General features: G+C 37.3%; 1 protein-coding gene across 1 annotated transcript; it reads right to left on the reverse strand.

Moving 5' to 3' along the window:
* Nucleotides 1-383: 383 nt before the first annotated feature.
* Nucleotides 384-18,740, reverse strand: tbx5a (T-box transcription factor 5a). The gene is made up of 8 exons (XM_032569268.1): nucleotides 18,568-18,740; nucleotides 16,846-16,940; nucleotides 13,049-13,168; nucleotides 12,119-12,266; nucleotides 7,340-7,492; nucleotides 3,872-3,963; nucleotides 2,411-2,640; nucleotides 384-1,697 (listed from the first exon to the last, which is right to left on the reverse strand). The coding sequence occupies exons 1-8, from the start codon at nucleotides 18,709-18,711 to the stop codon at nucleotides 1,105-1,107; spliced, it is 1,575 nt and encodes a 524-aa protein (XP_032425159.1). The 5' UTR covers nucleotides 18,712-18,740; the 3' UTR covers nucleotides 384-1,104.
* Between the last annotated feature and the right edge of the window lie 8,870 nt (nucleotides 18,741-27,610).

The following is a 27,610-nucleotide window of genomic DNA, read 5'->3' on the forward strand; positions in this document are numbered from 1 at the left end:
GGAACTGTTAGCCTGGACATCGTTAACCTACAAAAATCCAACAACGTATCCCATTGTTGATCCTGAAATTAAAGATCACACTTCTACGGAAATCTGAACACTTTAAGTATAACATGTTTATTTCAAAACATGTAAAATCAAATAATGACACTACATTTGGCTTTTCTTTTTTTAATAAAAAAAGTGATCCCTTCTCCTTGAAGATCTAGTTTAATTGTGATTAAGCTGTTTACTCAATCAGATTCAGTCTGAGTGTGCAAAAAAAATTGCTCCTGATTACATACTCCACACGTGTCAGATTTATATATGTAAAGCATTTTGAAAACCATGCATAATTTTTATGACACTTTCACAATTATGCACTGCTTTTCGTTGGGCTATTTCATAAAATCCCAATAAATACACTGAAGTGAATTGTGAAAGTATTTAAGAGGTATGTATATGTTTACAAGGTATTGTCTCATAAACCTAATAAAATTGATATGAGGTATTTGACTTGAATGTAAATAAATGAATCTACCTATAAGCAAATAAAATCAACTTTCTGATTTAAAGAAAAAACACATTGACCAAAGAGCCACAACGAAACTGACATTAAGCCCTGTCTTTAGTTTTTCTTTTTTTACAACGTAAATTTGCTACAAAAATGTCACAGAAACTGTCTGGTCGGGAAAATGTGAAAAGGACAAACATTCAGGACATACAACAGCTTTCTGCTATCATTCAAAACAAAACGCTGCAGAAAAACACCTTTAACCTGGAGCCTCCTGGCCAAACATCTGAAGCATTTCTGCTCTGTTCAGTGTCAGCTTTCTCTGCACTTGAGCAGGCTTCACGAGTGTTCTGGTCCAGCCCAATGTTTGTTTGTGTTCGTGTTGCTTCTTTATAAGTGCAGATTCTGCTAAAACGTCCTACTTGATAAGATACCCACTTATCTCCTGGTAAATCACCCAACGAATATCAACTTTCCTCAATGAAGAAATATTGTTCCTTTTAAGATTAACTGCAACAAGTCCTTGGAAATATAAATATAACTGACCCAATGTTGCTTTATTTGGTCCATTTTCTTTCGTTTTCTCTTTAATGTATGCAATTGTTCGATTCTTAGCTGTTCTCACTCCACTCTGGCATGATGCTTACACTATGTACAGAGTGATACTGGTGTGGCGATAGAGTGCGTGGTATGCCGTGTGCATAGAGGTACTCGTTTCCCTGTAAGCCAGCTGTCGGTGACTGGATCCCAGCTCCAGGACTGCACTGGCGGCCCAGAGTCTGGTGGGCCATGGAGCTCTGGTACATCGCTGCATGGTGGCCCTCACCCAGCTGTGGAGAGGCGTGTCCACCCACCCCTCCTAGTCTGGACACCAGAGACCCTGAGGTGAAGTGAGCGGAAAAATGCTGATAGGGGAGCCTTTCCATTGGCTGCATGGTGGTGACAGAACAACTGCCATAAGGGGAGACGCTGGCCCACGTGTTGCAGCTGATGTCCTCCAAACTGGGAACAGGTTCTGCACCTTGTGTGGAGCTGGCATACATACAGGCCTGCCGCTGGCTGGACTCGCTGCGGTAGGCCCCGCTGGCGAGAGTGAGGCTCTGGTGGTAGCCAACGGGACGATAGTAGTGGTCCTCCTCGCTGGAAGAACTTTCCAGGTATGGCTTCTTATAGCCGTGTTCGCCTGAATGACAGTCATCATCCGCTGTTGGTAAAATTAAAGAAGCAAACAACTTTGTTATTCAAGAAGGGCCTTCCACAGAAACAAAATATCTTCCTTAATGTTGAATAATAAACACTGACCTTAACTGAGGCTTAAGCAAGACACTTAAGGCTTTTAATGGTTTTTTTTTCTTTCTTTCTGTGAACTCCTGGATGAGTCCTATGCATGATCTTTGAGTAAGGTAGGCTGATCACTACTGGGAAGGCTCACCACTGTTCCATGTCTTCTCCATTTATGGATTATGGCTCTCACTGTGGCATACTCAGCCATTACAAATGTTTTTTTTTTAACCCTTTGCACTTTGATGGATGTCATTGTATTTCTTATATGTCCTTAGTATAGTGGGAGAATGATTACTTTGTGGTTTGGTTTGCAGACAGAGCACTTGGTTAATTTGCAGTTACAGTATATAATTAACTAAGAGGTTTTTTTTTTGAAAATCAAATGTTAGAAATGACACCTTGAAGTTTGTGACAATATGCAAAAAGTTCATGGGGTACGCAGACTTTTAGGAGGTTTTGAATACTTTTGAATTGACGTAACATAGGCTGTTTAATTGTCAGAGCTTTTAAAGATACCTGGAACTGTCACAATTAAATATATCCTTCATGTATCATGGTGTAGCACAATAGATAAAACCTCTGAATCTTTTAATGTAATCCCTGCATGGCTCATATCACCTCACAGTCTCGTACCTTTTCTCTTGATGCAGTAATCTTGTCCGTGCTCATGTGGAAGTGGGTAGGAGCCAGACTGAGGCAGCAAGTCCTGGGAGGTGCTTGTGACCCCGTTTTCACACTGGGAGTACTGGGAGCTCAGGGTGCTGGGCGTGGCCATGCCCTGGACGTCCCCGCTGAACGGACTGTGGCTGGAGCCGACCCTCTGTCTCACCGTGCTGCGAGGCACAACGGGGTACTCTTTGGTGCTGTGTGTGCGCACAGAAAATGTATTAGTAATTATCTGTATGTGCCAAACAGGCTCAGTAAAAGACTGCAACTGAAAGGTTCAATCCACTGGATGATTAGTTTGAAAAGGACACTCTAGAAACACAGAGATGCTTCTGTGGGGGGGAAAAAAAAGCCTTCTACTAATACATGATTTTCATCAGAATAATTCACAGAATTCATTGTTTCATCATTCTGCTGCTTTTTGGTTCTTTGATTTTTGGTGTAGCGTCAGTTGAAAAAGTGACCTGGTTTTCCAATAAGCTCTCTCTTTAGAGTAACCAGAAGCAGACGTGCAATGCTTACTGCAGACAAAGGCTGAGCAAATTCATGTAAGACTGATAGTGGCTTACATTCTTATCACTTTTTGGACTTGCAGTTATTGCACACCTACTCAAAGTAACTTAACGTGCATATTTTCACATGAAAATACAGCAATGTTTTTTTTTTTAATTCTCCCTTTTTTCTTCTTCTTGCTGATAATGAGCTAAAATCTATCTCAGTGTGCCATAACTCAATAAAGCATTCACGGCGACGGATGTAGGATTACAACACCTTCTGGAAAAAGACAACTTTCCAAGTTTTGTCTGATTTGGGACTTCTCCACTTGGAAAACCCTTCAGTTTCTCCCCAAAACCAGGATGATGGGGGTTTTTCAAAACCAGATTTTCCCCTTTGAAAAAGTGTTTCTCCACACAGCACGGACTCCAGCTCCATCGCTCATCTGGACTGAATAATAGAGAGCAAAGTGGCTGCGTACCGCCTTGGCTGCCTGACCGAGCGATATTCACCCGTACAACACACAAACACACACGCCCACACACACACAGCAGACACAAAAGCAGTTCAGTTAAAAGAACAAAAAAAACATCTCTGTGGAAGAGGGATGTTACAGTCTTGTTTCAGAGGTTCTGCCAGATCAGTCATAAAAGTCTTCACCATGAAAGCTGGCTAATGATCAAGAACTACACTTACATCACTGAAAATAACACTCACTGAAAGTTACACTCATTACTCGCTTGGAAGTCGGTGACTGAAGGATTAAAGAGGGGCTTGTTAAGTGACATTCTGATTCCGGCTGAACTAAAGTGACATTTATCTGCTCATTTGACATCATTCTGCATGTGTAAGAATTTCCAAATATTAAAGGTCAAGGATTTTCAAGGGAACTTCTTTTTAAATTGAACAAAATAGCATCCCGGCTGCAGCTACCTTTGCATTCTGGACATCCGGTGCAATTCCATGTCATCGCTTCCACGAAAGCCTTTCGCAAACGGGTTGTTCTCAATCTTTAGTTGTGTGATCTGAAACCACAAACAGACTTTGTATTAATAAAAAATAAAATAAAATAAAATAAAATAAGAGTCTCAGGTCTCATAATAGAAGTCAAAGCCGAATTTATAACAAATTGACGTGATTTTAGAAATGCAACTTTGCAGTAGATTCCAGACTTCAACTTGAGTTGTAAATTTGCAATTTGGCTTTGCTCCTTTAAATTCTTCACCTATTGTCTTGTCACAACCAGAAACTGTCACGTATGTTTTTGGTAATTAACAACCCATTAATAATTTATAAGCTGAGGGGAAGCGTTCACCTTTTAGGATAGTGTTCAGAGTGATGTGCAGTTTTCCTCCTGGGAAAAGGCAAAACCAAGTTCATCTCATCGGACCTGATCACCTTCCTGCTACATTTCTTGACCCCTGTGTGGCTTGTGGCAAACTTTGAATAGGAGTTCTTCTGAATTTCTCCCAAAAAATTGTTTTCATAATGCTACTCTTAAAGGCCAGATTTATGAAGTGTACATCTTAGTTGTTGGGCCGCTGACAGATTTTCCCGTCAGAACTTTTGATCTCTGCAGAGTTTTTGTTTCTTTGGCGCTCTTTTTGCCCAGCTTGCCTGATGGACAGCCATGCCTTGGTAAAGTTTTGCAGTTGTGGTCTGTCTGGTGTTTTTGTACTGGGGTTTAAATTATGTTCAGCACAACTCTGTTCAATAACCAGGTGACTTCTGGGTTGGATTGTCTTTTTTTTTTTTTTTTGGATGTAATCATAATTAAAAAATAGTTATAATTTCTTCTTTCACAAATTTGTTGTAATGTGAAAAAATTCTGAAAAGGTTTAAGAGATTTAAATTCTTGGTGGATGTTCCTAACTTTTCAGAACCAATCAAAGAGATAAAAACGGCAGTTCTAGAAAGATGGTCTGGAGGTCCTATAAGCCTTTAGTTCAATATACAGTAGCTGTATCTCAGCAGGTCATATTTTTATTGCATGGCTCATTCCATAATGCTGAACATTGTTTTGAAAACGCGTTAGAAATCCAAATATTTAAAATGCCTTAAGTTCTGGCAGGAATGTCTTGCTCGATAACCAAAAAAGATGCAAACTTATTTTAAAAATATAAATCAAAGCTCTGCAGGCTTAAAGCAGAATGCAGGGATATCCCTGTCATGGTTTCTTGCAGGTAATGAGTTGGCGGTTCTGGTGTATTTCCAGCTTTCTGACAGGACTGGAGGTTTGTATGCATGTTGGCCAACACCTACTCTGAACCTTGTAAAATCCGTCATGTGACACTTTACTAGCTGGTTGTTAATTAATGCAGCCAGACAGGCAGATGATTTATGTATTCTTTCATGATTTTCAAAGTAAAAAGTTTGCAATTTCCTTTGCTTTCCTCTTGATTAATGCAGATAAACTCACCGCGACAATATTATTTAATTAGAAAAATGTTCAATATTTTCCATAAATTTTAACCCTATGCAGAGGACTGGTACAAAATCAAATTAAACTCAAGATAATCATACATGGTCAAGTTAAAAAAAAATGTAGTTTTATAGGCTACATGTCTAAGCTTTGCTTATTAAAACAATCGTTGCTTTATTTCAGATGCTATTATAGCTAAAAATAATATTAAAATATCTGCTACAGCTGCAATAAATCCTAATATGTATGAACAAAAAACATTACCTAAGAAAACACAGTTTGGAAAAATGTTTTAATTGCAGAAAAGTCTGGAAATTGGACACTATTTTATTAACTAAAAGTCCAACAGGTGAATTGGAGACGCGCCTGCTTAATGTTCCTGCAGATGTTTAAATGTTTGATTAGACCGTTGTGGTAAAACGCTCGGAAATCAGAAATGCTTGTTTTTTTTTCTCTCTCTCTGCAGGTCTGGAAAGAGCCTCAATAATTAGCCCTGGGGTTACGATCCCAGCTCTCCCCAATAACGTGCTTAAAAATAATGAATGGTTTCTACAGAGAGCTGGTCATTTTGGGCTTCCTGTTCCCAGAGGCGCAGAGGCTTCTGATTGGCTGCAGGGACGCTATGCGTGTTCTCTGCCTTTCGCCATTATTTCCCAAACAAGAAACATATATAGGCCCTCATGGCTAAAATGATGCTTACCAGACGTTGTTTACAGATATTTACACCGCCAAGACTTTCTTCCCCCCCCCCAGTAAATCTGAACAAAGTAGATGTTCAGCTTTAGATTCTGGTCGGAAAAGTCTCGAGAAATGTATTTATTTATGCCCAATGTGTCACCATTTAGCCATAATTTTCCAAGCAGTTAATATAAGGAAAACAATAGATTGTTCCAGTTTTTATTTAGTTTATAAACACTGAAATAAGTGCACAACTAGAAGTCAATTTACGAATTAAACAACGGAAGTTCAGGAAAACAACCAAGAAAACTAAAAAGTTAAATGTTTTTGAAGTTGTAATTTTAGAAATAAAATACAAGCGAGATATAAAGCCTAAAAGACCTTACGATGCTTTTTTTATTTTTATTTTGTCGGACAATTAATAATGCTTCACAATTTTGCTTATTTTCTTTTATTTTGAAGCGAGTTTTTCTAGACGGAATTGCTCATTTATCTTCTATACGAGCTATTTTTTCCTCGCTAATGTGGAAGAGAAACTTATAATCTAAAAACATAAAATAATGTTTTGGGCTTCAAATGCCAAATAAACTGAAAAGTAAAAAAATAAATAACATACCCAAAGTATTGAAATAAAATGGAATCAGACAAAATGACAAACTGAATTGAAATGAATGTAATTTTGAGTGGCGCATATTAAACCAATATAAAATCAATTTTACATATATGCTATAATAACCCGTTAGAATACACTGAAAATAATGACAAACTTCACACAGCCTATTGAAAGCAATAATAACAATAACAATAATAATAATAATAATAAAAGGTTGGATGTAGGGAAATCTGTTTGAGATTTGTTCGGATCTTCTGCAGCTCGTCTTTCTCCACAAAGAGCTGCAACTTTTCTAAAAGCTGCTTTAGGTCATTTCTCCTCCGATCGGCTTTCCGAAGTTTTTTCGTCGTCTGCCAGTGACTCGTTGTGATATCCGCAACTTTTCAGCTGGCGGTGAAACTTTCATTTTCTCTCTTTCAGTCTGTGCGCACGCACTGCTGCTAAGAGTTTACCCTAAACCCTTTACTGTTTGAAAGCACACGTTTTTTATAATCTCACGCTGATGTGAATCCTGCACACAACTTTGCACTCAAATCTGGGGTTTATTTTAATTATTATAATAATAAAAACAACAACAACTCTGCCGTTTGAAACACGTAAAAACATGAAGCAAATAAAAAGAGCTGTTTACCACATGAGAAACTGCAAATAAAGACGACACGAAAATATCCAAGAGCAGCACCTCTACCTTGTGGTTCTGGTAAGACGTGACCGCAATGAATGCTGTCTCCGGGAAAACGTGAGTGCAGAAGGCCGTGTTTTTGGAGCCAAAGCCGTTATTTTCATCCGCTTTCACAATGTGAATCCTCGGCTGGTACTTGTGCATCGAGTTGAGAATGATCTGGAATAAAGAGAGGGTTGTGTTTTACATGTTTGCGTGACAACGTCTGGCTGTTGAATACTAATATTACTAAACAACTCTTGGTAACCTGGCCTCGGCCTTTTGCAAAAAAAACCCCAAACAAACAAAAAAACGGATTTAAGTGATGGCTTAGTTAAAACTTTAGTGAAATTAAAAATAGATGTAGGACAATCGATACTAAAATCCCGTTCGTCAGACAATCTTGGCTGAAATTGTCTCGATTTTTCTTTATTTGAAGGTGTAATAGCTAACTTATTGCCTATGTAAGCCTTACGAACTGCACTTTTTTTTTCTTGTCTGTAATTTAAAAACGTAACATGTTGCAATAAATGAATGCCTTTCTGGACCACAAATTCACAGAATAAAAAAATCTTTTTTTTTTTTTGGTATAAAATTGATTAAAAATGAATAAAATAAATGAAAAGAACTAAAACAAATAATAAATTTAAATATAAAAGGCTTTTGTGGACAAACTGAATTGAATTGATAGGATTTAATATACACAAAACCTTATCTTCTTTCAATAAGGACGTAACTAATTAATTTTATTCACACAGAATTTAAAATATAGTACGGATTAATGAGTCACCTTAATAATAGTAGTAATAATAATGTGTCTTTATTGGTCTAGATAGATTATCCTCCAGGATTCTATAACAGCATCTTCTCTCTTGTTCTAACCCAGTTAGTGCCCTGAAACGAGTCAATTAGGATGGAGCTCATTTGAACTTGAGCATTGAACTTTTCCTTCAACACACCACCATTCAGTGGACCCCAAGCCAGACTTCTTTAACCGATCAGCGAGTCATGGCTATGGGTCTAGGAGAAAAGCTAATACTTCATAATCTGAAGATTTAAAAACCAAAACTAGGGCATCCTCCTCCTTTCCCCACTCTTTCTGTATCTACAACGCTCCCCACCTTCCTGTGACCTGCAGGCATGTCACCCTATTTCTTATCTTAAGGATTGTTTTTGTACCTGCCTTTCACAGCCAGCATGAGAGGAGACGAGGGCCTGCCCTGGCCTCCACTAACAGTGGAGGTATCCTGCAGCATTCCACAAAGAAAATCCCCTCTGAGTCAGACATGAGTCAGCTCAAAGGGGCTTTCACTGTTGATAGTTGTCCATTGCAGAGTCCAATCTGATCTCGTCTCAGGGTGAAACATGCTATTTAGCAGGAAATGGTCAAACTCCTTCAAGTGACACCTAGCAAGAACCTGTGAGGGTAATTGCTTTGGTCCTGCTTGCTTTCAGCTGAAGGAGTAAATAAATCATCTTTACAGCGACAAAAGCTGCACAAGACCTTCTGAGCCCATATTAAAAAAAAAAAAAAAAAATTCCAGGAAACATTTTATGAATTTAATACTTATTTCTTCTCTAATCTATTCAGTCAATGGTAAATTTTTTTTTAAAAAATCACTCCTGTGAAGATATCACAAGTCGCATCTCCATCCCCTATAGAGCTGTGGTGTATTTGTGGACCACCCACTGGGACCCCAGCTCACGCCTCGTCTCTGTGGCCTTCACTCACTGCACCGGTTCCTGTATCTTCACCCCCCCTCAGCCTCTGGATGATACTATTTAATGATAGTGAGGGATCACTTTAGGTCTCTGCGTCCGCCCTTCGCTTTCAAGTATACCTCGACATCAGAGAGTCCCCCACCCCCACTCCCATCCCCACCCAAGCCCTGGGATCAGTGGACTTCGTGCACCAGCATCTATTGCTCATCACACACTGCCATTCAAACGTAAACAGTGCGGTCCTCACACTCCGCCCGGCCGGCCCAAACATGTGTGGGAAGGCAGTGAGGCGAGCGCAGGAGATTAATAACACTGAGAGGTATTCTGGGAGCCGAGAGGGAGATCAAAGGGGAAACGAGTCCAGCATGGTATGAAACTTGAGACAAAAAAAATGATATTTAGGAATTCAAACACTGAAATAGCAACATAGGAAAATTACGTGTGTGCAGTGAAACTGGAGAGCAGTGGTTTAAAAACTCTAACCCTACAGGGAAAGTGCTACTTCAAACTATGATTACTCCTGAAGAACACTGGTTCTATCAGTAAAACGCAGGTAACAGAGCAAGGAAAAGCATTTCTAATAAAATGCCTTTAGGCATTATGCAAAAGAACAGTTTCATTATGTAATGAAGCAGCATTTTGACATTGCAAACCCTGTACGTAATAACTTTATGCAGATCTCCGTAACATCTTTTATAGGACATAGCTGTGAAAAATCTCACAGAAATGAACAGTTAGAAATGCAACAAAACATTTTAAGTAACATTTGTGCACTTCTTTGCATAGCTTTAATATTATTAAGAATATAATTTTGCAAAAAAAATGCATGCATGCATTTTCATAACCGAAAACGTAATAGAAATAATATGATGAGATTATGAAACTTTTGTTTTTCAACCTGCAATATTAAAAACGATCTAGAAAAATGAATATACTCTTATTAAAAACAAAAAAACAACAAAACATTTCCATCACTCTAAACATTTAAAGTTTTCTGGAAACAAAGACTTAAACTTGATGCAGTTCAGGTAATTTTTCTTCAAAAACGTGATGTTGAGAGCAACAACAATAACTACATTCAGACCATTTAGCATCATCAGACTCGGGCCTTCTTTGTTTTTCAACCAATGAGCTCAGCTCTGATCAGTCCACTGATAGTTATCTCATTTAAGAAACAGTTCCAGAAAGAGAGGGGAAAAAAACCCCTCAGCTTTAAGTCTGAACAGGTCTGTCCTGATCTATACATCAGGAATATATTTTGGCTTCATGTGTCCCTGTAAGTAACTATAAAACATCTCTAAGCTATTCCCTCCAGCTGGACCAACAATCTGACAGAGTGTGCGTTTTCTGGCAAGCCACCAGCATTTCAATGATGGATCCCATGGTGCTGAGAAAGCGGGCGAGTCAGGAACCACTGTGACCAATCAAAAAACACACTTTAACCCCCAAAAATGTACGACACAACCCCAATGAGCTCCAGTCTATGTTCTCCAGCTGGGTTTTGGCAGGGCAACAACCTCTATAGAAACCACGTGGACAGACTCGGGCTTGTGGAAATATGATTTGTTTTGGTAACTGAAGGACTAAAAACAGTTTCGACTTAAAAACAGGTTTGAATGTTGGAAAACAGTGCCGTATGTGTGGTCAAATTCTTTTATAGCACTAGAACGTGTTGTTATGTTTCAGTCATTATTTGCATCTGCTAACGGAACATTTAGAGAACAGCAGATGCATTGCAGAGCCTCTCTCTTATGATTGGAACTGCTGGGGATTTTAATAAGCTTATTTAGTCTTCTGTTCTTTTTAATAGCAGCGATGCATCTTTTTACAGCTGTTCTTAGCAGAGCCTGTTCCTGACAAAAATGTCCGTAATTGAGTGACCACCAACAATTTAGACCTCAGTCCACCAATCAACTCAACATTTCATGAAAACCTGCTGCCAGCTGCACACTTTGTTCATAAAGTAAAAGATGCTATTTTTCCTTTTATTGTAAGGATAGGAATGAATAAATCTCAGAGCCAGATGCAAGCCGTAAAGAGGAATTAAAGTTTAGAAAATGAGTACCATGTAGAGAAATTCTGGTTCAGTTATTGTTTTTTGCTTTCTTGCTCAGAAAGTGCAAAAATATACTTTTAAATTCCTAAATGTAAGAAGTCCTTGAGTGAACTTGAAAAGGGCAAAAAAATATTTTTCATACATTTTCTAATTGTTTTTACGATTAAATGGCACGTACAACAACTTCATGTTGAAAACTAGATGAATTATTCTGGAGAACTTGTGTAAACTGTAATCCAAAGGGCCTGGCTTAAAATTTTTATTTTTTTTGAAGACTCATGTAACTATAAAATGAAAACTTAGCATTTTAGTTCAAATTTACTTAGAAAATAAAATTATAAATATACATAAACCTTTCAAATATTTTGCTTGTTTGGTAGTTACAAATAATAATCATAACTTTTGGGTTTATCTAGATAAAAATAAGAAAATGAGATGCCTTTTACTAAAAGTAAAATGAATTAAGTGCATTAATATGTATTTTTCTTTGAAACATAAAAGATCCATAAAGTTGCAGAAAAGGCAATAGAATGCAAGAATTATAAAATGGCGGAAAAATATAAATGTGTAATTACATCAAGAAAGATACTCTTCTAAAAATATAAATGATTTATAAAAGTTTTTTTTGGTGTAAAAATAAAAAAGGATCAAGTAAAATTTGCATCGGTGTGGTCTAATAACAAATTTAATCTTCGTTGGTCGATCTATTTTTGAAAATAATTAACCAATAATCAACCTAATATCATTATCATATATGTTGAATATATAAAATGAAAGACTCTTTTTTTTAATTGCAATGGAAAATACAAAACGTAATAATAATAATAAATTTATCATCAAATTTCTTTTGGATTCCAAACACCATATTCTTTCAGCTGCAGCAGTGAAAACCTCCCGGTGACAAAACGACAATACATTTGGATGAGTGCAACAACACCGCGACGCAAAAGCCCCATCCACACAGCGCACATGCCTCTGCGCGACTCCGCACACAGCGTTAGCAGAATGATATGGGCCCAGGCACCTACGTGTCCGAACGGGTCCAAGTGGTTGTTGGTCAGCTTCAGCTTCTGGAAGGAGACCAGCTGCCTCATCCAGTGCGCCCCCGTGGCCGGGGAGTCCGGATGGACGTAGAGCCTCCCGGGCATAGCGGGCTCTGCCTTCCCGGTCACAGACCTGACGCACAGGGACAGCAACACATGCGCAACGGGTTAAGCAAGCGTGCAAGCAGTAGATGGGCAGCTAATGGACTGGAAAAGGTGATGCACGATTTGCATATTTTACAGACTGCCATCTGAAGTTAAAAGCTTTTCATAAATTTAATTTAGGATTTTAAAATAAAGACCTAAAAATGGCACGTTTAACAATTTCCGCAGCTGTGCGCGCAATTTGGCTCAGCATTTAGCCCTTTTTTTTTTTTTTTAAATACTGCTCACATAAATGAAGCGACCCCCGATATTCTGCAACACATGGACATGTGTAACAATTATTTCCACACAGTGTTTTGCTCGGCTCATTATCTGCAGTACTGGCATGTGATTATCCTCTCCGAGTCTCCCCTCTTTTTTTTAAAGGCATTGACCCAAACAAGGCGCTCCTGCCTTTAAGGTCGGAGATCACATAGGGTAAAAACTAAACAGAACTTCTCCAAAGGGCCACTGCAACTGTAGGAAAAGTCATCAGCATGAGCTTATAGCCTATCTCAAAGGAAAAAAATAAATAAAAAAATCAGCTCCAACTGAAACACGTCAGTCATGTTGACTGTAATTCTTGGCAACCATTAGAAAACAGGCAGGTCATAATTCTGCAGGAAATTATACGTTCGCTTCCGATTCTCGTCCGTCAGGACAACATAAAACTTTCCTGCTGAAGTCCACTCCAGATAATGGGACATGGGAGGAAAACTGTTTTTTCCCCCTAAAAGTTTCATCCAGTTTATTTCTTTATTTTTTACCCACCATTTATTGTCGGCAAATTTGTATCGATGATCGTCCGCAGGAACCACGTCCATCAGAAGAATGTATTTCGTTTTGGGGTTTAGTCCAGTCACCTTCACCTTGAAGCTGGGGAACATTCTCCTGCGAAGAACAAACGCCGACTTTTCTATGATTCTGGGTAAAACTGTGTCTCAAATGTGCACAAATAGTTAAGGCGGAAAAATAAATCTCTTTAAGCTAGCTTTGCATTAATTAAGCCGCAAAAGTTTACAGTGCAACTTTGAACAGTTAACCTTTTTTTTATGAGCGCATTTACAATTATGACGCACACAACCTCGCATGGAAGCAGCTGAATTATATGAATGCTTTTATTTAGTTTGGAGAGGAACGTTGTGGGGTTTTTTTTTAGGGATCTGGACGTTGTGTCTGAAAGAAACCATTTCACTGTACATGCATTTATTTGTTCTTTTTTTAGTAAATTATGGGATAGGCTACGTGGGAGCTGCAATGCTGAAAGAGCGGACATCCTATGAACCATATATTTGCCTTTCTAGACTGAAAAAACAAACCGTTCGAGTTAAAGCAATATAATTGGTACTTGAGTACATTTGGATAGGTTTTAAACATTAATTATGCGTTTCTGAAATTATGTAGGTGTGTTTTTTTCTAACAGAAACCTAAATTACATTAAAATATACAGAAGGTCAACATAAAGTTAAAGATGTTTTTTTTACATTGTTCTTTAGCTTTGTAATGTATAATCTGTTTATAATGAATGTTTACAGAATTCTAGTCCTTTGTATTTAAATAAAAAATATATTTAGCTCAGTAGAAAAGAATTGCCAGTTCTCCATGATGAAATGAAGCAGGCTAGGAGGAATGTTTTTCATTGATTATCATTAATGAGGGTAAAAATGCATTTTTCTCGCAATAAATGAACAATACAGCAAGAATGATGTGATGAATTACAGTAAATTTGTTAGTTTATACTGAAATCTGTCAACTATAGATTCCTAAACTACCTTACTGGATCATTTGTCCAGTAGGATGTGATTTTCATAGCAAAGATTTTACAACGCAGCTAAATATTCCTATTAGTATTGAATCAAACTGGTTAAACAATTCAATTTTATTTTTAAGATAATTTTACTCAAACTAATAACTAAATTACTGAAACCTCTATGCTCTATTTTATATTAAACTTTAGACAACACTAAGGTTCAACTTGAAGTGAACCTCCATAATCAGCTGTTCGTAAATATGATAGTATTTCAAATTTCTTGATTTTTGAATCATTTTTCCATAATTTACATTGGAAACCTGCTTCACAGCCGCAGTCATTAGGTGCCAAAAAAAAATAAGTAATGGATGCAGAGGATCCTCAACACAACAGACCTCTGGTGGGTCCTGGTTAGAGAGTCATACCAAACAATCTCCTTCTTAATTTCATGAGGTCATGCAGTTTGGCCTCTGTTTAAAGAAACCCCAGAACTATTTGTTTTTGATTGAGTTGTAAAACCTCTGTGAAACTTTAACATATTAATCTTTTTTAAAGTCTTTCAAGGTGGCATGCAGAGTTAGCCCAAGGTATAAGCAAAACCATCAAGAGACTCTCTAAATTCTCTCTTTAATTAAAGAGACTCTCTCTTTAATTTTAAACCAGACCATAGATCTAAGATTTTAATATTTGTTTATTAAGAATGTGAATTGCATTAAATTTGATTTGACGGTTTCAAGTTAAATCAATTAAAGGACTTTAAATAGCTCGAAAGCTTAAATTTGCTATTTAAGAGAATTGTCAAGTTTCTTTGTAAAAGTACAAATAATCTTCATTGTTTTTTTGACAAAGCCACAGATACAAGTTTAATCTTTTCTTTGTGTTTGAGCTCAGTTTGCTCACAAATCAGGAATTAATAAGCAACTAATAAATAGCAATCTCTGACTGCTTTTAAGCTCAGCCAGTTAAACTTTGCCCTCTCTCCGATCCTACCAAGCCTGTATTAAAACACTGTTTGTTGGTGATGGTCTGAACAGGAATTGGGCCCACAAAACAAATTCTGCTCAAGGCCCTCTATAGTCTTAGGCCAGCCCTGGTGGCATGTAAGTATTTTCTCAACATTCACCTTGGCGTTAAATAGCTCAGTTTACCAGCAAGTTGGATGCTAGTTGAAATAGGATTTAAACGAACTAAAACTCTTCTATTAATGTGCTTTGTAAAGTTTTATCCCTGTTAACCAATAGCTATAATGTGCCGGTCTTTGGGAACGGCTTCCTCAGGATTGAACAGCTGAGCCTTACAGCAAGTTTGACGTTAGCATTAGCACTGTTGCTCATGCTAAAGCTATATTTTAACTTCTTAAGTCTCTTTTTATGAGGTGACATAAAAAAACTTTGTCTCCTGAAAACCATCACTAAGATGCACCACAAATCCCTCAAAGTAAGCAGCTGGGCTTGTTTACTAGTTTGACTTTAGCATTAGCACTAAAGTGAACCAGTCAAAGCCACATGTGAACTTAAAGTCTTGCACACAAAACTGCAAATCACATATAGTTTTTAAGCTTTGCTAAAATATTATTTACAACAAATATGGAAGTAGCATTTTTTTCTGCTGGACATTATACACAGCGAAAGAGTAAAGATTCACCATCTAAAAAACAACATGAAAAGTTACATTTTAATCTATCTGTTTTAATTTGAATCTATTTAAATTATGATATGGTACGCAGCTTGAATAGCCTGAATTTAAAAACGATTGAACACTACATTTACACCTTGATTTTAATCCTTATCTTCATTTTCCTAGCGCAACATTTTTTTACTGCATAGTTTAGCTTTGTATTTTATTCTAGCGTTGACGTTTTTGCTTGCTCGTTTTACAGTGCTAAATCATTCTTAAACAACAGCTTACCATTCATGTAAATATGGAATGACAACGAAGCAAACTGTTATGGTTGAATACATTATAATTTTCATTGGTAACATTTAAAATCTATTTATTAGACATCATTTTTCACACACTTGATTAAAAATGCAATACTATAAAGGCTAAAACGTAATACAGTCCAAAATTATTTTCATAGCACAACAAGTCAAGAACAAAGCTGTGGCCAAGGAGGAATCTAGACTTTTTTTTTAACAAAAGCAAACGTCAAATGCCAGACGGGGATGTGTGAGAGATCTTTTTTTTCTGCAGCTCTCATGGGAAAACGGTGATGCGCCTTGGCTGTGGTGTAATGCAGCTACAATGAATTATTTATTTTAATCATTTACAGAACACGTGTGAGCCGTATGCCGCAGGGGGTGGGGGACACCAGTGGTCGGCATTCATATATGAATGTTCACACCACGCTTTGCGAGCTGTTTTGACTCGGATGCACTCCGGGCTTGACAGCGGTACACACTCATGCACAACGTCTCCTCCCCGCCCTCTCCTTCATGTCATGCCGCAGCTCAAGAGCTGGGACACAGAAAAGTGTCTGCATGCAATTACAGCAGAGCGGGAAAAACAGAATAACTTCCTTAAAACAGATCTTTATTAAAAAGGGAAAAAGGAAATAAGAAAAAAGAAAACATTTTGCACCAGAGTTCAGTTTCTGAAGGATCGGTGTCTGGTGGTATCGCATTTCACAAAACAAAAAGGCCACCCAAGGTAAAAGTGTGTGATTATAGAGTGGTTTTTGCGACGCGTCAGCCAGATGTGCTGTTTTTGTTTTGTTTTTATCTTTTCTCATGACTGAAAATACGATTTGAACACCTTAAAACTACATCAAATGACAGAAAAGCAGAACAAAACAGAGCTTTCAAAGAGTTGATCTTACCGTCCAGCTTTGGTTATGATCATCTCCGTGCCCACCTCGTGAAACTTGATCCACAGTTCCCTTTCGTGCAGGTAGACCTTTATGCCTTCCATTCCCTTTAAAAAAAAATACAATCGTGCATTAAAGCGTCTTCTATTGTTAACACCCACTTCCCGCGCAAAACGTTGTTGAAGAGACACAAGACGACCAAACATCGTGAAAATATGGTTGAATATTGACAACAAATAAGTAAACATGAAGAGGTGGACGTACATGTCTGAACGTGGATCAACCAAGCCTGACTTTCAGCACTTTGGTTCAGGTTTAATTTGGTGGAGAACGTGTGAGCTGAAAACTTCTAACAATACAATTTTCTTTTAGGCTACATAAAAAACGTCTCATGTTGGAGGAATCACTTCTGGCACATTATGCGCACCATCCATGCGCATTTAAAGCTTAATGTGCTGGCAAAGGGTTTACTTTGGAAATCCTTGTCTGACAGGAGACTACTGACACGGAAAAAAGAACAGTGTTTTATTGACAGGCTTTGGACACAAGACATCCAATGTCAGTTTGTTTTGAAAATAGAATTTGTCTGCTGCAGAAGAGAAAAGTAAATACATCAGGGAGACAGATATGCTCTCCAAATAATTCATACGTCTTTTTCGAAAGTCCTATTGTTAGTAAAAATGTAATTTTTATCGAATAGATTTCAGGTGAAATTTGACCCACTCAAATAGCCTGATAGACCTAAAAAAAACACAGTTACATTTAATTTTTAAAACATTTTTGAAAGGGGCTATAAACACGCACATAATAATTCATAAATATGACAATCTTGCATGCCAATTAATTGAAAGTAAAATCATTTCTGCATTTTTTTAAATCATAATATCTATCAGGTTTAATATATACATAGAATTTCAGTTTTTACATCTTAATGTCTATAATCGTCACTATGTCACAAATTAAAGCAGGTAAATGGTATTGAGAATTTATCGTTAACAAAAAAAAAAAAAAAAGGCAACAATTGCCCGGAAGTTCCGCATTTTAATTTTACTGTAAAATCAATGCGAATCTATCATACAGTCCGGCACCAACACTCCTATAACACCTATAACGGCAGAAATCGTAATCCTACAACAAATGATGGAAAATCTTGTTACAGTTGCTTCGATTTTCCAGAATGGATTCGGAATCATTGTGTAAACAGAACTGATCAGATTGCGGCCCCTTTACTTTGAAAGAAAAAAAAAAAAAAATCAGCCTCTACAATGAGACGCTGTCCTTCACCGAGAAAGAACTGCTAAAAGAACGACGTTCACAATGTAGCTACTTTTATAAACTTAATCTGTGTTTCAAATGTCGCATAACAACAAAGTACAGCAGAATATTTTTCAGTGATTGGTTTGATGTTAAAGCACTGCTATAAACTCGTGTTTTTACTTATGCAGTTTGAAAAAAAATAAAAATTTACAAGAAAAAACAAAACAAAACCCAGCGTATCAAAAGTTCCCCTGATTGCATTGCTGAAAAAAGATTAAAAAAATTACGATAAATCCCTCGATCACTTTGAGTAGCAGTTCGATAGCAGCCAATCAACGCTGTATTTATTAATCGAATATAAGGTGTCAATCTTTAAAAACCCAAGTGTGAAGGGTATGAAGCAATAAGACTGAGGCCAAAAAAACAAACAAACAAAAAAAGCAACAACAAAAATCACAAAAAGAGACGTACACTGACCTGCTGGATGTAAGTTGTCTGCGATGATGGGGATTTCCCCGAAGTCCCGTTCTGTTTCTCGGGTTTATTATCGTTCTGTAATTCCCTTGAATCCGAACCTCCCGGAGAGTTCTGGACGGCAAACGTCTCCTCCTGGTCCGCCATGACCGGAGCCCCGAAAAACTACACAGACCCAGCTGGAAGACCGATGGGAGACATGTAAGAGCGGAAGGACGCAGAGTGTTTCTCAGAAGTTAACAGATGTAAATAGACGCGTAACTGAATGTTAAAACAATTATTGTTAAATATTTTTTGCTTTTGTACTTCAAGCGAGTAGAATAAAAAGAGAACCTTTGGTTTTACGCATACCATAAACACACTTGATTTAAATCACAGGATTTGCACTGAATGGCCCAGTCGGTAAAAATGTCACATTTTATTTTGGACAGTATGATGTACATTATTCATATTGTCCCCCAAAATCAATGCACATATTTGATCGATTTACTTGTTTCACAGTCGGCAGCAAGATGCAAAATGAAATGCATGGGTTGCTTGATAGCTATATCTCTGCAGAGAAGTATACGCTTGTATGCAACTAAGATGACAAAGCTGCCTGCCCAATCCGATCAGAGCTGCTTACCTAAAAGCAAAAACAAAAAACAAACAAAAAAAAAGAGGAAAAAAAAACACGCTTTGGTCTGCAACCTGGGCAGACCACTCTAAAAACGTCCAAATGCTCCAGTCAGACAGTCCGGGCGTTTTGCGCGAGTCTCCCCATGAATGCTCCCTTTTTTCGGTGATGTGTTTCCAGATTTCATCCAAGCGGAGCCTTGACCGAAGAGGACCAAACTACGAGACGCCGCTCACAGCCCATGTAGAGGATTTTGCAGCCCCGTCCCGCTTTTGTGAGCTGAGCCCGCCGATAGCACTGAGCGCCGAGCTGCAGCCGAATCCCAGTGGAGCACGTCCGACACCTCCTTCTTCTCCCTTCCTCTCTCCTCTCGCTCTCCTTTCTGCGCGATCGCTCTGAAACTCTCCACTGCGCATCAGTGACCAAACATTGGGAAGCGGAAATCTAGTCCGAGACGTGCAAGCAGCACTGAGGGGAGGAGGAGGAGGACGAGGAGGGGTATATGGAGGAGGAGGAGAAGGGAGGTGATGTTCACTGAGCAGGAGTAGCTTTAGCTTGTATGACCAAAATAATGATTCCTTCAAGTTTTTCAGCCCATGTCTGATTATTTTTCCAATCTAATCCTCTTATTCATATTTAAAGATCTTGTGCTGTTATGGGCAACCAATCCTCACCAAATCTCCAAATACTGCTTACCAGCACAATCAGTCTAAATTTACGAGTGCAACGTTAAACATAAAGTAAATTTCAAGGAGTTGGGTTTTGTATTAATTAATGTATAAACATTGGGGTTATTTATGCAATTATAAAAGACACAAAAATGATTCTTTTTCTACTGTCTGGGAATAAAAGCGAGGCGCAGTGAAACGTAAATACTCACCTATGAAAGTAAAAAATAAAAAAAAAAGTTAGGTGTATCTTCATGGGGGTAATTTACTCACAACTAGGAGAAATGTTCCTTCCGAGAGATAACTTAAAGGATAGAAAAATATAAGCCAACTAGAGTGAACATCAGCGGAGAAATTGGAACAACTAACCTGACATGAAGCAGAACTTCAGGTTACTGTGGTGAGCCACTGAAGTTTTATTTGTTTTGCACTGCGGATCCTTCTGAGAGCCACAGGCTTACACTGAATACCTTCTTGTGCTTTCTAAAAAAAAAAAAAAAAAAAAAATCTAATCATTTTTTTAATGACTGACTCCCGCAGGCAAACTGTTTTATCGTAGATCATTTAACTTAAAATGGTTGTCATCACGTGTTTCTCAATACGTTTGCTCAATTGTTTGTTTTCGAAGAAAACAGTCATCCTGCCATAACCCGTCATATCTGGTGGAGAATTTCGATATTCTGAAAAGCATAAATGAAGTTTTTTTTTAGAAGCATTACATGGAGATTATTTATTTACTTGTAAAGATCATTTCAGAAAATGCTACATTTTATTGTCTTTATTTAAAAGAATAAATGTCTTTGGCTGACAAGATTTTCTCTGACTTTTGGACACAACAAAAACCTAAACACACACGTTTAAGAGCTCAAAAAATGTGTAGAACAGCATAATATCCAACAACCTTAACCCATAGATACGTCAATAATACGCTCATCAGTTGAAGAAATTGTGCGTCATTACGCAATGTACCTGTGCGTCAACAACTTATACACTGAGCAACGAAAGAACTATAACTGGATAGTTTGAAAGCTGGACGAATTTGCTGGATTCATGATTGAAGAAAAGAAAAAAAACTAGAAAAGAGAAAAACAAGTGTCTAATGGTCACAAATGAATATGTGCAACTATTATTTAAAGGAAGGAACTGAGAGGTCACATCTGGAAAAAGTCAGATAAAGTTTAAGCAAGAAATGTCCCTTTAGTTTTGAACTAAAAATAATCATTTATCTACGTTATCAGGTGTTCTGATATTGCGTTATTTAAATGATAGATTTGTATCTGCAATAACTAAATAAATAAACAAACAAACAAATAAATAACGAAATCCATTATGAAGATGCAGCAGTATCATATTGTCAGGAATATAATCAGTTCTCAATGCAGCTGCTTGTCGCTTTAAAAGCTCAAATCACATAAAAAAACATAACAGTGTGGGGGAAAAAAGAGTAGCTATAAGAATAGAGAAGAAGAGTTTTTAAAATATATATATATATTTTTATACATCCACAAACACCAAACAGTAAAATCAAGACAAACCACAAAACATACTAAAAGATATAATGCGATGTTGACAGGCTGAAGTGAGCATTGCGCTTTTTTTTTATTGAGAAACAAACGAACAGGAACACACTCACACACACGCACACACACATCCACACACACACCACAAATAAAACATATTGAAATGAATACACGTGTTTGCATTACAAGCCATCAACCCACGTTTAGATTTCCATTACCGCGTCTCACTGTGGCTCGAATCCCTTCAAACTGTTACTGTAACAATCTGTTTTTATGTCACAGGGTGAGCGTAAAAAAGCAATATTTTATTGACATTTTGAACTAAGCATTTAATCTCATAATCTGGGGAGAATAAAATGACGTTTCACTGCAACGATCTGTGAGTTTTGGGAGACAAACGTAATAAAGAAAATAAAAAAATAGCCAAATTAAGATTTTTAAAAACATAAAACGGACATATTTTCTAAATTGTTTGTCTTTTACTTTACCCCAACGAAGAAAATTATATTGTAAAATCTGCCTGAGACAGTTGGTTAAGCAGCATTCTCTGCATGCATTGATGCTTGTTCCGCTGCGTTTTTGTGCAAATGTAAAAATCTGCTGTGTTTAAAAATAGACAGGTCTTTGAAATTCAGCTGATCACGCGCAATATGAACTCCACTTAAAAAACAAAAAATCAGAGTTTTCAAGAAGAAAAAACTAAACAGCAACAGCAAACAGCATGCAAGAACAATGCATGAGACCTAAATGCCAGGTTGTATTGTTCTGTTGCCGACACGTCTAATCCACGCATCCAGGATCATTTTTAAACACCTCTCCTACCTCCTGGATTGAGTGTATGATCTGATGCTTCCTTTGGAAGTGTGGATCTGAGCTGACCGGCAGGTGAAGCGGGCTGGTGCGGCTAACCACCAGCGCAGCCAGGACCTCTGAATGAGGAGGAGGCTGCATCCACAGACCAAATTGTGAGACTTGTGGAGGAAGGAAAAAAAAAAAAAAAAAAAAGATCTGCAGCCACAGTTTGGCTTTCAGGAGCTGCGCCAGGAGGTGAGGGGAGAAGGACAGCAAATGTTGCATTAGGAACGTTTGGAATGGGTAACAAGTTTGATTTAAAGCGTGCTTTATCATGATATAACTCAGATGATTGCGCTCTCACATAAACGTTTAGGATATAATTTAAAAGCAAGAAAAGTTTGCAATGTATGTTTACGTAAAACTTCCATGTCGGGATATTTTCTGTAGCCAAAACGCTAGAGTCAAATAATGTGAGAAATATGAATTATAGAAGTCAATTTTAACATACCGCAACTGGAAAGTATCTTTCTTTGATGCAAACAACTCACTGGGAAATATTTGAGCCAAGCAGAATTTAACCCATGACTTTATCGGCAGGAAAAACATGAGCGCCCGATGCGCAAAGGTTTGCGCAAAAGCAAATCAACAACACAAATTGCTGTTTTTACACATGAAACTACAAAGTGATATTGTTTTCACTGGTTTTTGGTGATCGTTTAGGTTAGGCGCAAAGTCAGCCTCCAAAATCCGCTTTTCCTAAAATCCTCCTCCTGTTTTTTTTTTCTTTTTCTTTTACTGTCTTGGTTTGTTGAAGCTCTTGCTAATCCACCCTGGTTTCACCCTCCATGGCCACACATGCATGGACCTGTGGTCTGACACCCGCCTCTTCTCCTTTTGGCCGTCTCATTATCCTCCAGGCTCCCTCCTCCATCCCCACTCCCGACCTCGTGAATGAGTTTACCCTTGTTCCACTAGTGACCATCACGATAACATATCTGGGCCTTCCATGGCAACCCAATTAGACGACGAGGGGTATCTGTGTTGCGTGCAAATGCGTGCGCACCAGCGCGCATATTCGCCTCAAGAGCTCCCACTTTTGCTGAGGAGGGCCGGAGGCTGAGAGCGGAGGTGACGGTGGGATGGTGGCGGTGAGCTTGGGGCTGACACATTTCTGCTAACAATCACATCACACACAGGGAGCCACATTCCGACTTCCTGGTTCCGCTATGCCTCCCTCCCGTCCGCAGGTCCTGTCTCAGACTGCACAGATGTCAGAGAAAACATTTTTGACAAAAATAAATAAATAAATAAATAAATATAACACGCATGGCAGGCTTTATGAAGCTCGAACATAATTTTCCAATGTTTATAATAGCTGTTCATAATTTCACCCGTAATTGGAAGAAGTGTCGATTAAGGGGCGATCGAAACTCCTCTTGCACATCTGGATGTGGTTCACTTTAACACGTCGGCAGATAAATGAGGCGCGAACGTCACTCCAGTGCCATGTCGTGTAGTCTGCTGCCCTCTAGTGTCGATTTGAATACCTCGCAATAAACGTGTCGCAAATTCATATCGGCACTTCTTAAAAAATCAACACGAATAAATAAATAAATACATTTCAGCAAAAGATATATACATTTTTCTGCTTTCTGGCGCTTTACAAACCAAACATAAACATGACTTCACGGCTGTGTTATCAATAGCTGCCACAGTAAAAAAAAAACCCAAACAAACAAACAAACAAAAAACAACAACAACAACAACAACAACAAACAAACCAGCAAACAAACAAAAAATACATTGAACAATTCAAACCTGTCAATTCATTGTAAATCTTTATAACTGGAAGAACTGGAGTTCTTCATAACATTCTTAAAGCTTCAGTTTTCCATAGCTACTGGCTTTTTAATTATACTTCCATACATAATTTGTAGTTGTCTTATCTGAGTTGCAGTTTGCTGTATGCATTTTACTCCATCTATTCTGCTTGCAGACTTGCATGTCTGTTTCAACTAATCACATTTAAAATGTGACTTTGTGTCTTAAGGAAATAGTTATTTGTCCTTTAAATGATAACAATACACTTGTTAAACTATTTATATTAAGAAATAGCAGCAACATTTATTGTGAAAACTTTAGGAAACTTCCATGTAATTGTAAAAAGGGATTAATGTAGCGGATGATTAATCTTTAAATTCAGTTTATTTTGATTAAAAGGTTCCAATTCACAAAAAGGTTTATCTGGACACATTTTTCAAGCCATTTGGTTCCAACGGAAACCTAATAACACAGAATACATTTTGGTTCAAATCAGACTAAATCCAGTCCAGTCAGTAGTCACTTTCTGAGCCAATTAAACAAGTTCATTAATAAGTTTCAACCAAAACATCAGCAGACGTCACAGGTAAAAGAAAAAATTATGTTTAAAATGCAATAAACATGAAAACAAACTCAGTAAAACGTTATAAATCTTTGTGACTGAGTACAACGAAAACACTGATTATATTTTCAGATGTTTCAACTTGAACAGAAATGAGAATATAAGTAAATATAGAGCATCAAAATAACAAAATTACAATAACACTAAAAACATATTTTGTTTCGAGTGAGAAAGATAGATTAAAAACTATCCACACTGTAATGCATCATTTAATAAAATTACAGGAAATACGAAATCATTATGACATACTTTCAAAGTATTATTATTGTTTTTGCCTCATTGTTACAAATATCCCGTTTCATAACTTTTTCCATGCTGAAAGTGGAGTGGTTTTAAACGAAGGAATACACAGAATAGTAAAACAATAATAACAACAACAAAAAAAGAAAATGATGTGGATGAGACCAATACCTTACCAACACACACATATCGTTTGGATTTGTCTGTCCTGTTAAATCTAATGATATTTTTGTTGCATTCATATTCAAATATCAGTATGCTAGAAACGATTTCAGAATATAAGCACATGTCGAAGTTTAGTAAACACATTCATGGTCAAACAAAGATCTTGATGTGATCGAAAGCAGAGTTTAAGCCATGAAACCACCTACGAAGCTGAGCCAGTGAGTCTGAGAATCGCACGGTGTGGTCTGCTGCGACCACCGCCTCAGTGACAGACCTCGAGGGCCTGGTGGCCATCACGTCTCACCTCACCAAGGTCAACGCACCTACAACTCTGACATGTTCAAATCCACAAATTATGACCCTGAGCTTGGGGAAAAAAAGTGATTTTTTTTTTTTTTTTTGTTTGTTTCGTTGTCCCCGCTGGTATGTTCTAAAGCGAGTTTGGACTCTGGAAATTGATTCATGAAAAAGGTAAAAAGTGTGAATAAATTTTCCTCCCAACCCCCAGTTAACAAGTAACTCGCATAGAATACACATTGATTTTTAACTGTTTTCAGTTTTTGTTTATTTTGCAGCAGTTTTGTCCTATGCAGGATCCTTTTCGATGAACATTTGTGGCACGTGCATGCCGCAAATGAAAATTGAGACTCTCTCCTGAAGAAGTGACAGTTTGGATCTTTCCACCAAAAGAGAAAAGAAAATGACTATATGAAAAATTTGCTTTGATTCCAATGCCACAATTAACAACTAAATGGCAAGGTCCCCAAAATGATATAGTGGAAAAAGTGTAGAATGAAGAACGTAAAAGTAGAACCATAGTTGCCTGCACATTAATTTAAAGACAGAAACAGTGGGATTGATTGAGTTTGAGAGGATCCTTTCTCATAAACTCACTTGTAGTTGTGAAATTGTGTTGTTCAAATGAAACAAGAGTCCAATTTAGAACAGTACTCAGAGATCTTTCAGTGAGATGTTTGAATGCATTTTTTATAATTATTTCAAGAACTACATTCAGAAAGAAAAATCATATTTCTTTAAACACAACTTACTCTTAAACCCCCCCCCCCCCCCAAAAACAAAACCTGTTATTTAGTTTTACAGTAAGATAAAACAACATGCAGTGCTAGTGTAGCACAGACATTTAAAAGTGTGTGGAAGGAAAAATAAAAATGCTTCTAGATTCAAATTGTTGGCAACAATGCCTATTGAAAGAAGATTTAACTAAAATTACTATTAAGAAAACTGAGTTGACCAAACCCAAAGGGAATAAATAATAAAAAAAATAAAATAAAATCCGTCAACACTTGAAGTTGTTCACTTGTCGTCTAGTTGAGGATCTGGGGGATGCCATAAAATTCAGAAGTATTTAGCTAACCTAGCTTTAGCTAACATTTTGCTGCTGCAGAGCGGTGTTGTGGAAATTAATAACTCATTTGTCAGCATGTTAGCCTTGATCATTCCTATATTATTCCTGAGTGAAAAAATCTGTTGAAAAGTTTAAAACATATTCAAAAGTGCTACAGCTCAATTTATAATTATGTAATCTTTTTGGTCTTGGTCAAAACGTATGATGTATTTTTTTATAGTTTGAACATCTGTTTTATCTGTTGTCAAATTACATTTGGTGATTTTTCTCGGTTGAATAAAATAACCTCAGTGACAAGAAATAAACATCAATTCAGAGAGGAACCATTTTCTGCGTTTGCTTCATTGAGAAACTACAGAAAAAAAAATATTTACAAACTTCATAAACAGAAACATATCCTTTTTTAATACTTACTAAACCTTTTTTGTCTTAGGTAATTTTGATTTACCTTAACTTAATCATCTTTCTGCTTAATTCAGAGAACAATAAGAGGAGGGATTGTTAGAATATTTTGTTACTTTCTGCATATCTCAAATTGAAATAAAATTCATATTTATTACAAAAAAATATTTTAAAGATTTTTGTACTTTAGTAACTCTATTCAGTGAAACATTCAAGTTAAACACTATATAGATTAGCTACACACAGGTTGCTCGTTTCTAGGCTTTATTTCTATTAAATATGATGATTGTCTTCTCATGAACAGGTGATGAAAATATAACCCCCATAAACTATGCTGATCTGTCTGTATGTTTAATGTGTTTGTTTGTTAGTTCTTAGAATGTCCTGTAGAGGGCACTAGACCCACATTTCTCCTGTGTCAGTACGAGAAGAAGAGTAAAAAACAGGGAAGAAGAAAAAAGAAATGGCAGACCATGCAGACTAAGCACATTTCAGCAGAAGTAGAGAAGTTATTACGCATAAGTGCTGCTGTGATATGAGAGAAATCTGTTTATTTTGAACTGGATAATGTACATTCTGTTCTGAGAGTTCTCCGGTGAGTCTGTTGTTTTATTTTCAGCTGCTTACTTACGCAGAATGGCTACCTAGCTGGAGCTAACGTTGCTCGGTTTTTTTCGAACTGGAAAAAAAACCAACCGGAGTATAAAGTGTCGCTCTGTAAGCAGCATAGCTCTGTGAAATGAGACCGTTTATGATGAAGTGATGTTTATTAAGTAATTTCTTTATTACTGAGCGTTTTTGGTTTATTTTAAACGCTAATTTGATTTTCAC

The sequence above is a fragment of the Xiphophorus hellerii genome, chromosome 8 (assembly GCF_003331165.1).
Source record: "Xiphophorus hellerii strain 12219 chromosome 8, Xiphophorus_hellerii-4.1, whole genome shotgun sequence".
Taxonomy (NCBI): Eukaryota; Metazoa; Chordata; class Actinopteri; order Cyprinodontiformes; family Poeciliidae; genus Xiphophorus; species Xiphophorus hellerii.

Bases quoted from the DNA above. Each gene is read 5' to 3' on its own strand.
- tbx5a (XM_032569268.1), bottom strand. From the start codon at position 18,711: ATGGCGGACCAGGAGGAGACGTTTGCCGTCCAGAACTCTCCGGGAGGT. The intron at 12,267-13,048 runs GTGGGTAAAAAA...CCTGTGCGTCAG, and splicing joins AAATTTGCCGACAATAAATG to GTCTGTGACCGGGAAGGCAG. The intron at 1,698-2,410 runs GTACGAGACTGT...TTTTACCAACAG, and splicing joins TTACTGCATCAAGAGAAAAG to CGGATGATGACTGTCATTCA.